The 13,231-nt window shown below is 39.5% G+C and overlaps 1 protein-coding gene across 2 annotated transcripts in view; it reads right to left on the bottom strand.

Annotated features, from left to right (window-relative positions):
- aff2 (AF4/FMR2 family, member 2) overlaps positions 1-13,231 on the bottom strand; it is a 321,218-nt gene that overhangs the window by 87,533 nt on the left and 220,454 nt on the right. For both annotated transcript variants that reach the window (XM_017692144.2, XM_017692143.2), the window contains one exon: positions 5,105-5,142. In XM_017692144.2, coding sequence (XP_017547633.1) covers positions 5,105-5,142 — 38 coding nt within the window. The remainder of the gene's footprint in view (positions 1-5,104; positions 5,143-13,231) is intronic.

Below are 13,231 nucleotides of genomic sequence, written 5' to 3' on the forward strand. Positions count from 1 at the left end.
TGGGAATATTTGACCGTTCTTCCAGAAGTGCATTTGTGAGGTCAGACACTGATGTTGGACAAGAAGACCTGGCTGACAGTCTCCACTCCAAGTCATCCCAAAGGTGTTCTATCGGGTTGAGGTCAGGACTCTGTGCAGGCCAGTCAAGTTCTTCCACACCAAACTTGCTCATCCACGTCTTTACGGACCTTGCTTTGTGCACTGGTGTGCAGTCATGTTCGAACAGGAAGGGGCCGTCCCCAAACTGTTCCCACAATGTTGGGAACATGACATTGTCCAAAATCTCTTGGTCTGCCGAAGCATTAAGAGTTCCTTTTACTGGAACTAAGGGGCGGAGCCCAACTCCTGAAAACAACCCCACACCATAATCCCCCCTCCACCAAACTTTACACTTGGCACAATGCAGTCAGACAAGCACCGCTCTCGTGGCAACCACCAAACCCAGACTCATCCATTGGATTGCCAGACAGAGAAGTGTGACTTGTCACTCCAGAGAACACGTTTCCGTGGCACTTTACACCACTGCATTCCACACTTTGCATTGCACTTGGTGATGTAAGGCTTGGATGCAGCTGCTCGGCCATGAAAACCCATTCCATGAAGCTCTCTACACTGTTCTTGAGCTGATCTGAAGGCCACATGAAGTTTGGAGGGCTGTAGCGATTGACTTTGCAGAAAGTTGGTGACATCTGTGCACTATGCGCATCAGCATCCTCTGACCCCGCCCTGTCAGTTTACGCCCTGTCAGTTTACGCCCTGTCAGTTTACGCCCTGTCATTTTATCCGACCACTTCGTGGCTGAGTTTCTGTCGTTCCTAATCACTTCCACTTTGTTATAATCCCACTGACAGTTGACTGTGGAATATTTAGTAGTGAGGAAATTTCAACTGGACTTATTGCACAGGTGGCGTCCGATCACGGTACCACACTGGAATTCACTGAGCTCCTGAGAGCGACCCATTCTTTCACTAATGTCTGTAGAAGCAGTCTGCAGGCCTAGAGGCTTGGTTTTATACATCTCTGGCTATGGAAGTGATAGGAACGCCTGAATTCAATGATTTGGAGGGGTGACTGAATACGTTTGATAATACAGTGTATGTAAATGAGCTCTGTTCTGAATGGATGCCCTGAATGGCGCTTCAGTCTGATCTAAAAGACCCCTTATAACCTTCATAAATTTAATGAATGAGTGGGCTACAGTGCTGTGGGCTGCATAGGCAGATATACAGTTGCATGCAAACATGATAACATCCCCAAATTATATGTTTTCGTCTACAATGAACAGACATAAATATGTTTTTTCTCTGCAAATGTCAGTGCACAATTTCTGTTTATTTGCTAATTTAAAAATAAAACTTATTATATAATAGTTTATGGACTGAATTGACTGGAAAGTGAACGATGTGTTTGTAACTTTAATGACATTTACATACTGCATCAAAATCTTTAATCCAAAAAAATGAAAGGAAATGTTTTTCCATGATTTGGGCTCTTCCCAACTTTCAGATGGGAAGGTCGCTGTGTTAAAACCCAGCAGTCAGAACACTAACCTTTACATGAACACTTGATGTGTTGTAATGACTTTAGTAACCCTAGCCTCTAATCTCACTGGCTTACTGTGCACTTTAAATCAAACAGTAGTAGGTAATGTATTTCATAGCAGGTCAATACATTTGCTTAGAGTCAGCTTCTTCCCTCACAGCACTTGCCAATAGCACTTAGAGAGGATACAGATGATTAGGCTCGCTGCCAAAAGCGAACGCTGTTAGTATAGGGAAGCATGTGCATATGTGTCAAGTTAGTGGAAATGCAGAGAACCGCAATAGCTTGTGGGTCCACTTGTGGCATGTCATATATTGCATGCAAGCTGTGGATACAGTGATGATCTAATCCCTCAGGAAAAGGTTCATATGTTCTGCTGTCACAGTACTGTACAGTGACCTGAGTCCCCACGCACTAGAGCAGGAACAGCCAGCCAGCACCAGTCTGAGGTCTGTTTGGCCTTCTGATTCAATTGAACTGGAAACATTGACTGCACCAAGCCTGATCCCAGACCTGCACTGCATGAGCCCAGCTCCTCAGCTTGCCCAGCCTTGGGGAGTACCAGTTTCATGGCTATGTGAAAACCACAAAGTCATGTCGTTGGGTTTCTACCAGTATGGTGCCCTAGGCTGAACTGTGGGCTATGTTTTAATGGGCACATTCCACCACTGGGGCCATGACTTCTGGAAGTAGAGCAAAGCCGCATGCTTCACACAGGCACAACATGGCCCCATGGACACGGCAGAGATCAGCCGAGGTAAGTCAAAAACGACACGCTGCCGCTCTCCGTATGAAGGCACAGCCTTAGAAACACAGCAAAATGCCTAAGACGCACCTTTACACACATTTAACGTAAGACATCAATAAAAATGATGTAATATGTTTAGCTATGTGCATTACACTACTCTTAAACAGATATTCGGTTGAGTGCAGGAAAGGAAAAATGGCCTTCTGCTGAAATTAAGGCAGGACCTAAGGTTTTAGATGGTAGCACTGGTGTTACAATCAGCTGAATAAAGATGTACCAGCTGGAAAACTTTTGAAAAAGCATGTTTTATTATTTAAAAATAGCTGAGGGAAATCAGCAGATTTTTGTGTGGGATGAGTAACATTTGCTGCCTCTTCAGATGAGTAAATGAGCTAACACTAGAGCTCTCCGGTACAATGTTTGTTCTATTCTGAGTGGACGAAGTTAGCCGTGTTAACCAAAAAGCAATGCTATCTCTTCCTTCTCAGTCATGTTCATAACAACACGTCTTTCGCAATGCACATACATTAAGGCTTTGGTGCTCAGAGCAGCAAAGCACAATATAATAACGCTTATTAGCAAATACAAGACAAACGGTCACATAAAATTGGTGTTTATCTGAATTGCTATCCTCAAACACTTAACCGAGTACTGAAGCATCTGTGCACATGCTTAAATTTGATATTACTGCATATCATTTGAGCATTTTCACTCATATGTCACTTAATTAAGGGGATGAATACAAAAAGTGGGTTTGAACATTTTTACATATCTTGAAATATTTAGTATTTAGCTAATTGCAAAATAATTTTTAAATAACTAGGAATTACTTAGTAATTTTCTGTATCCAAATAATTAAGTGGTTATTTACTATCTTGCTTTTTTACTTTTTTAAAAACATTAATAATCATTAATTCAACCCTTTTTATAATGCTGCCTTCATAATCCAAATTCAAAGCCCTAAACCTTCACTTCAGAGTGTGTATATATGACATATTGTATAATACACTGATGAAAAAACATTTACAGTGCTAGACTTATTTGTATACCACTATGGAAATGGTTAAATTTCAAAGGGTAGCAATTAGTAATGCACAAGTAACAAATAACTTAAAAACTATCATGAAAATACTATCAGATAAAGATTACTTTGCTATTTTTAGGGGCTTCCTATTACAGTAATGTATATACATAAAGAAAGTAAATGTAATTACTTACATTAATTAGATAATTATGTTTAAATAGCATAGAAATATGATAATAATAACTAGGACTAACAGAGCATACATTCAAACACACATACAGCGCACCTAACAAAGCTCCAGGTCATTTAATATCAGACTCAGCTAGGAAAATCTCCTGGCCAGAATATTTCTCCTCCAGCAGCCTCTGAACGCTGGAAACCTCATCACCAAATCATCTCACAACTCTAAAGCACAACTGGACTAATCACCACACACAGAGTCCTGGAGAAACCCACCTTACAGGAGCCCCCCCCTTCCCACCGCGCTCTCCCACATGCCTCAACACTAGACGCCCCCCTACCACCCACTCCAGCCTGCAGCGCTGGCTCTGGTCCCCGCGCCCACTGCCCCAGGATGGCTCGTGGCGCCTCCACTCCCAGGCTCCCCGGCTGGGAACAGAGCTGCAGGCCATGTTTCTCTCTCTGTCTGCTTAATGAGGCCCCATTCGCACCTCATGCTGCCTCTCCAAAGCCATCAGAGCCGGTGCCGCAGATGAAGGCGAGAGCAGAGCAGGCTGAAACAGAAAGGCTGGAGATTTAATGTGCTCCTGATAGGAGCTACCTGCAGGAGCGCTTCTCCACTAGATGGTGGAGAAGTTTCTCAGGTTATCTCACAGTGTGTTATACAGCTTATCTTATTACCTTTCACCTTAACTAACCATTCAGGAACCACTGAAGAAGCGACAATGATGTCGATGGATTATAATATATACAGTTTACTAGTATCTGAATAAAACTGCACAGGATTAGCACTCTGAACTCATTTTATATATTTATCTGAAACCAAATAGGTTTCACATCGTTGAAACCATTGACTCTTTTGAACTGTAGTGCCTTTTGAAGACACCTACCCCTCTATATGTACTGAAGACAAATGAGCATGTTTTCATTGCTGGTATGCGATCATGTAAAGGAATGGTTTGGTGAAATATCAGATTTAACACAATTTCTCACTTAATCCAGAGGTAATCGATCATCCACGGCATGTTTCGTGTCCAAATTTTGCTTTTAACTTTAGACTAGAGCTACAAAGACCATTTTCTCGAATACATGCAAAAAACTTCTCTCAACCTGCATGCAGGCCTTCACTTAGGTGATTAAGACTTGATGTGGCTGAGGACAAAGTATGACTTACTGTGAACTATAAAAATGAAGAAAAATCTAATCATTTCACTGTGAAGCTTTTTTTCCTTTTTATATTGCACAGTAGGTCACACTGTACTCTAAGCCACACCAACAAATGGAAGGCCTTGACTGGATTGAGAGAAGTTTTGAAATCACTATACACACAAAACCTGTTCATACTGAGGACATGATGAAGAATGCGTGTCACACCCTGTACTGCATTCAGAATCTAATGCAGGTACTGGAGTGCAAATCCAGCTCTACTCTTCTCTCTTTAAAGACCACCATCTCCAGCACTCAAGCCTTTGAAAAACACCATACTTCACAATACTCCAGCTATGGAAAAAGTCCCAGCAGGACGATTTCTCCTGCAGATTTCCAGATTTTCCTAATACTCCCTCAGCGGGGTGCACGGCTAAGAGAATCTGGCTGAAACAGTCACTTACTTTGGAGGTGCACTCCTGGCCTTGGGTTTCTCTGCAGCCTGTGAAAGAAACACAACTTCAGTTAGACAAACCGTAATGAAGGACAGAGAGGATCACTGGAGAAAACTCAAGAAGCACAAGTGCTGAAGGATCAAAAGGCTTGTACTGTATGATCACTATAGACCGAAGCCCAAATGTATGTGTGTAGGCTCCCCACAGCCTGCTGCTTTCTTTTTGAACTCACAGCGGAGAATAGTTAGGGGGTGCACTGAAGCTTGAGCAGCTACAGTAGATCAATGCTGGCTTGAGGCTAAGAAAAGGAATTTTTGGGCATGTGGAATTTATCCTTGCAGAGTTTAGAAATTCTTATAAGCGGCCATTCAAGTGCGTGTCAGAAGGTATTTGTACATTTTGGAGAGTATGATCTTTATAAATAGAAATAAAACATTTCCAAGCAGTTCAACATTAACATTCAAAGTACAATAGGAAAAATGTTGTCTGCAAGGAACTGGACAGTGACAGTTTTACAAGCATTTTACAGCCAGGTTTTGCTACAAATCACTAAACATTTTATTTAGGAATATATTAATTTGTCCAGTTACAAACACTGTTGTTGGATGAAAACCTCGTATCTCCATTTTTCACATTTTTCAGTTTTTGACGTAATTTAAAAATACCTGTTACCCTCTACATTATATGTAAATGTCATGAAGAATCAACTAAAAGAAATTACCCAAAATGACAAGGATGGTTCCACTGACTTACATTAAAAGTAAAAGTAGGTTTCTTTCTTCTTCTGTAAAGTCACAATTTTGGAGATACAAATTTTCTTCCAACAACAGCAAAAAAAAATCACTAAATGGGGGCAGTTGATATTTGAATAAAAAGACCTGCAATTGATTTATGGTTCAATCAATATTGATGTACAACCCCTGAACTGTATTGATATTCCGGTATTAAATATTTAACCCACTATGCTGGTGATTAGAGTCAAAACACTGAGAACTGTGCAACAGTCTATTATTTATAGACAGCACTGTATGCACAGTAAAGTGCAAAACAACCCTTATTAACTAGCCATAATCAATATGGCATTAAGTACAAGGTTAGAAGCCTTTTTTGTGGAGATTTCATATAACATAACACACCTACATAAGGAAAGTGAAGCTGAAGGAAAATAAAGTTTCCAAAAGAGTTTAAAAAAAACGAGTAAAAGATATACAGAACATGCCTAACGACCACCTGGAAGACCTGATAGACCATCAAAACTGTCCCCATCAGATAAACAGCACTTAAAGCTTTCATCTGTGAGAAAATTAAGCTGAAAACATCCACAGGTGTTTCTATCCATCCTTCCACTGTGATAAGATGACTCAGCGCTATGGGTCTGAAAGGATGTGTAGCTGCCAAAAAAATTCTTAGACAGAAAAGGAAATCAAACAAAGAAGTTGCTGTTCTTGGAACAATGGACTGACCACCCTGAGTCCAGACCTTCGGAGTATTCGGATCATGATAAGCAGAAAATGCAACCAACTTCTAAGACTGAGTTTAGGAGGTGTGGAAAAATATCCCTGCAGATTTCTTTGAAATATTTAAAGCAAGAAAACAAATGGAAGCTATAAGTAAGACAAACGCTGGACACCCTAAACACTGATATTATATTTACCTGTTGGGGCTTTCGTATCATTTTCTGGTTAAGTATATGTTTTGTTCTTTTTTTTCCCGGGACAGAAAAATGAATAGCACACTTAAGAGCCATTCTGACTGGAAAGGGTGGAATCTGGGTTTTGCACAGTACTGTAGGTTGCAGATTGATGTATAATGTAATGCTATTATGCTAGACCTGTGTAACTTCACTGTGTAGGAATCTGAAAAACACCCATTAAGATGTTTTAGATGAGACCAGAATGACGCCAAAGCTGTAATAAGTCTAAATTGAATGAGAAGGTCGTAAAAGCCATTCTGTTAAATGTTTCTGCTTTTATCTAACACTGAAAAATGAATCACTTGAAAATGAAATGTTGGGTGTGACTTAAACAAAATCACAGTAATGTGCATAAGTATTTTCTGGTTCAGAAATAAAAACACAGCTGTAAAACAACAGCTGGCACATCATGAGTTCTCTCTGAGTTCTTTCCAAATTCCCCATTCTCAAGACAAAAAAAGAAACAAAGAAATTTTAAAAAACCCAGATGGGTGGGGTTGGTGGGGGTTGGCGGGTGAGTGCGAAGCTTCACCTCTACCTGCAATATTCCACATTATATATGCACTATTATGAATGAAATGCAAATTGGAAGAAACAGAGGTGTTATCCTCCAGTGTGGGTGGTGGAGGTGTGACCAAAAGAAGAAGAAGATGTGAAATCACTTCACAGACTCCAGCACAAGTCAGTCAGTTCTCAGTCAGACTACAAGGAGTGTAACACAATGCCCCTGTCTCTGTTTAGGGCTCAGAATATATCTGTCTGTATTTGGATTTGAACTGGAAATGTTTTGTTTTTTAACCTCAGAAATGGTCAGGAGCCGTCAACAGGTCAATGCTTCCATTCCTCATTCGTATATCTTAAAGGAGAACTTCACTGAATTTCTGAACAAGTTAATCAGTGAGATGTGAACTGTAGAGAAATCGATTGACTTAGATTTCTTTACAGTAGAGGTGATTGGAACCACGGTTCACAATATCCAAAACAAAAAATATACCCATCTTATTTACATTTCAAAATGAGTACTGAGCCTAAATATATACTCTGAGATTTTATAAGTAATTTTGATAGCAGTGGTAAATCTGATTTTGCCTCACAATATCCTGCATGTTCTCTCTGGCAGGAGCAGATAAAAAATGAAATACAATTGGGCATCGTGCAGCGCATTCATAACCATTTTGTGTAATAACTTTCTGTGTGGGACCTTGAAGAGGCATTAAATGCTTCAAGTGTCTGTAAAATTGGTGGAATTCCCCTTTAAGTATAACCAGATTGCACTGGTTATACTGGAAAACATGTAAAAGTGTTAGCATGTAATAAGCCTGGAGTTTGAATGGAGTTCAATTATTATCCATGGATAAAAATGTAAACATAATAAATATTCATCTGCTCACTTTTTTATGTTTGCATTACTACTATAATGAATCATATTTATTGTGATCCATATATGATTTTTTGTCCTTTTAAGAGTTTAATTTCTTTTGACATAAACACTGAAGGCGTTTAAAGTTAGCTCTTTATTGCATTATGTTGCCTCTGGGCAACAAACCCACATTCATCAGTTTACAGTGGCATGATACATATTTACTGACAATAAAAGGGATACAGGGAAAGTAAAAGTTTTAATAAACCAATAAAATGCTTTCACTTGGTCGCCCTATCACATTTAGTGGCCATTGTATATTTACCAAGAAAAAGCATTTGATTTATTTGCAGAATGTGGGTTTGTTACCCTGAGGCAACATTATGCAATAATAAGAATGACAACACAACCTAAATGTTTTTTTGACATGTCTGAAAGGGTCCGAGTTGAGATCCTCACAGGGATGTGATGCTCTACACACAGTGCATGTTCCATGTCTGTTGAATCGACTTCATGACTTCATTTCATGACTGAAAATGACTGAAGGTTTATAAAAAACACCTTCAAATTTACTGCAACATTAAACGTGAATAATGTTGCAGTAGCGCATTTTACAGGCCTGTTTTACTTTTTGCAGGATATGTGGGATTACCACTCATTCCCTCATTTGCATATTCCATCAGCGATTCAAAACAGAACATCACCCTACAAAACACAACACCTGATCTAGTCTGATGGTAAATGTCTGCATTAAGAAGCAGATGTGCATTAAATCATCTCCTCTATGTTTGGCCACATGTAAAAGTTGTCGTCATTATGTATGTGCACCCACTATGATGAACTGAAGTTCTATGAGCACACAGGCACAAAGGTGACCTTAGAAAACAGCAACGAAATATAATAAAAGTGCTATAATAAAACAAATGCTCAATAATAAGTGATTACTTATTGATAATAACTGCACTACATTAACCAATAAACAAACTGTAGGTGGTTAATAGAAGCTTAGAATTTCAAAGAAAAAATAACAGCAAGGATGATTCCATGGAAAAAGCACCATTTAATTTAATACATAAATAAGTTTGATTCAACTCATTTACTTCGTTCAAAATGGTTAGTTCATAAAAAAAAAAAAAAAAAAAAAATATATATATATATATATATATATATATACACACACACACACACACACACAATATATATATATATATATATATATATATATATATATATATATATATATATATATATATATATATATATAATTTATTTAAAAGTATCCATGGTCCTTAAATTTCATGATGAATGGACCAAAAGAAATGACCCAAAATTCTGGTTCCATTCACTTACGTTAAAAGTAAAGTATGTTTTTTCCTTCTCCTGTAAAGTTACCATTTTGGAGATACAAGGTTTTGATCCGACAACAGATACACACACACACACACATTTTTGCCTTGCTGCCATAGTGGATGGAAGATCTTACATATTATACACTGAGAGCAGATAACCCTTAGTCTACTCTAGCCCACCAGAGAAAACCTAAGGATTAATGTGAAATAATAAAAACAAAAATATGTTGATAACTTTCAGGTGATTTTTATTTAATATAATAATCGTCCTTGTTGTATTTAACCTCTCAACATTCCCATTTCATTGTTTAGGTTGAAAATAAAAATAATTAAACCCTAAAAATGGCCAATGGAAAATGATCCAATAAGGATGGATTTTCTCAGTGTTATCTGGGTAACAGCCAAGCAAGCTCTCCCATTAATTTGGCCTTCATGAGCTAATTAGGAAGTGACAGCGGAATCAATCATATTTTGCTTTCCAGGGGGTGGGACCACTCTGCGTCTTCGGGAGGTTCTAGATAGGTCACTCAATGCTAGTATGAGTGGTGGCCTGACCAGTGCATTTCAATCAGTTGTTAGAACTGGAAAACAGCAGCGGCAGCTCTGTGCCGGGACTCTTTACTAAAGGAGTCACTGTAAAACATGGTTAACGTCTGTTTTAAGCTTCAAATAAAATGTCATCTTTTTAAAAGCTTCAAAGGTCTGTGTTTAAGGGAGAACAGCCCAAGAAGCTAACGTGAATTGCCGTTAGCTTAGCACTAACAGACTAGTAGAATCCCATTGGAACGCTAGCAGAAATTAGCATTTTTATGTAGTGTTTTCGACGTTTTTGGTGAGGCTTTGATATTTTACGGCCCGATATGAAGGCCCAGCACTAATAAACATGATTCACCACTGTGCACTGTGTACGTTCCGCAGCTGTTCATCAAATGTTTCCCAATGTGGTACATCTACCTTCTACCTTCTACCTACCAATCTTTGAATCTACAGCTCCGATTATAAGAGTTTTGTTTTTCTTTGAAGTAGCACGTCCAATTTGGAACCCAAACAGCCTCAATAAGCCCAGGTCCTTAATATGTACTACCTCATTAACGTCCATTTTGGCCATTTCTTTGGACATGCATTCAAATACTGCAAAGGTAAAAAAGGAAACCATGCGCTAATCACAATGACTTTATGAATAGGAGTTAATTACACACATTTTGAGCAGCCTAACCAGTGAGTTTTATGAATCTGGTCCATTATCAGTTCGTTTGACTAATGCGTTTGTATTCAGCTACATCTCTTGTACTCATTTCCTAACACAAAGACGCAGGACAGAGAAGGGTCTTCCGTTGAAGTACATTCAGGAACAGATCTATTGGTCTAACTGGCGATGAATTGAGATATCCGAGCTGTATGTGAACGGAGCGGTCAGCTGGTGCTACCTGGGCCGCCGGCGCGGGCACAGACGTGCGGCCCAGCCTCATTGCTGTGGCCATTGATCTGTATACAGTCCATTTATCATTCAGAGAGAGGAGCCAGTGATCTTCACAGTGTATTAGATGAAACAGCTCAGATCATTTGTCAGAGAGGCTCTTATTGCTGCTTCCTGCTCTGTGGGGAATTTGGGCTCCTTCCAAGCTGCACACATTCCAGCGTTGCTAGGCAACCCAGTTGGGGGCAGCAGGAATAGCGCGGCATGTGTAGAGACACACACGCACACACAAGCACGTGGATGCGTGCACATGGTCGCACACACACATGCACGCGCTCGCGAACCCACTCGCACACACATGCTCGCTAACTGCGATAAACAGCAGGGCTGCCTCCACTCTGTACGTGTATGTGTTGTAGCTTTTGGGCATTTGTCACAGGGGTTCTGCTTGAGGGAAGCAGGAAGCACTTATCATGCTGCAGGGGAAAAAGGAGTGGGTGCCACTATTCTGCTCCGGATCACATTAGGCTTCCGAAAAAGCCGGCGTGACAAAGCATTTTAGCACAGTGAAATCAACACCGAGCTGAAGCCATTCACAGCACGATGAATGACAGCAGTTAAATATTCAACTCCTAACAAAAGGGAGGATAATACATAATTACCAAAACAGAAATGACAGTCAGTTCTAAATGATTCGAGACCGATGACAAATAGTCACGCAGACGACTGAACAAAACAAATAACAAAGGGGTTGCAAGAAAAAAACAAACAGTAACATTTGATCTGAAGGATACCTACATAGGCACTTTGTAATACATGCATAAGTATTGATTTCTTTTACTTATAAAGCAACATTTGAGCATTTATGTATATGATGTTTTATAAAATAAAACACTGTATTGACCTAAAAGACCTTTAATTAAACTAGTTCTATAATGGATCATTCTACCATTTATTGGGATCTTTTTCATTTGAATCTGCACCCATCAGACATCAAACATTCTGACCACCTCCTTGTTTCTACACTCATTGTCCATCTTATCAACTCCACTTACTGTATAGCTGGACTCTGTAGTTCTACAGTTACAGACTGTAGTCCATCTGCTTCTCTGATACTCTGTTACCCTGTTCTTCAGTGGTCAGGACCCCCATGGACCCTCACAGAGCAGCTACTATTTGGGTGGTGGATCATTCTCAGCACCGCAGTAACACGGATGTGGTAGTGGCGTGTTAGTGTGTGTTGCGCTGGTCTGAGTGGATCAGACGCAGCAGTGCTGCTGGAGTTTTTAAACACCTCAGTGTCACTGCTGGCCTGAGAATAGTCCACCAGCCAAAAATATCCAGCCTAATTCGATTTAGATTCATAAATATGTTTTAAATAAAAACATAACAAAACTTGCTATCACACATTTTCATGTCACTACTGAAACGCAGCGCTTTAGTCCATAGGCAGAGTCTTAATTTAGCCACTAGAGCAGGAAGTGTGACTGTCCCTCATGGCCACAGGGTGAGCAGTTAAACCCCATTGTTTTGAAGTGAATGTGTCCCAAAGTCTGAAAACCAGTGAGTAACATTACAAATTGTCACTAACAAAACTTTTTACAAGCTATTATATATAATTTTATGAGCACAGCTGCCTTCTTGAGTTGCAAAATTAGCTAAACTGTCAAAACCAAAAGAGTCATTACTGAAACATTCATCATTGCAATGAAATCTTCAATCCTTTATTTAATGAATAGAAAAATTATTCAAAGCAAAAGAATTTAAGTCTAAAGTCCAAGTCGGTTTAATTTGGTTGAATATCTATACGTTTCGACTTGAGTTAAAGTATAAAAGTACAGTTTCTATTAATCAGAACTGTGCAGCTGCTGATATAAACACCTGTTCCAGAATTTAAAAGCGTGTTTCTTCCATTTTTTATAGTTATCATTTCTGAGATACGAGGTTCTTATGAAGTTTAAGACCCCTGCTCTGGATGCACTGCCCTGCACTGCTCTGGACTCTCCACATTACGCCAAACAGCACCTTCCACCATCAGTGTCGCTTTGCTTCCCACTGCTTTTTTTTTTTTTTAAATCAGCCTGCAATCAGGCTGCACTTGGGTTGGAGGATTAGCTTTTGATTATACGGAATTTTTCACATCAAATTAAAAGCCTCCCGCCTTGTCAGACCTGAATGCCCAAACCCCCATTATCCTTTCCATCCCTTAACAAATGATGTCATTGAACTTCAATACCCCCTTGTAAAAATGCTATTAGTACTCCTGGCTCTTCTCTGGCGATCAGTCTCACTAGTATCCTTTTCAATCAGGGGGACG

This window comes from Pygocentrus nattereri, chromosome 8 (genome assembly GCF_015220715.1).
Source record: "Pygocentrus nattereri isolate fPygNat1 chromosome 8, fPygNat1.pri, whole genome shotgun sequence".
In the NCBI taxonomy this organism is placed as follows: Eukaryota; Metazoa; Chordata; class Actinopteri; order Characiformes; family Serrasalmidae; genus Pygocentrus; species Pygocentrus nattereri.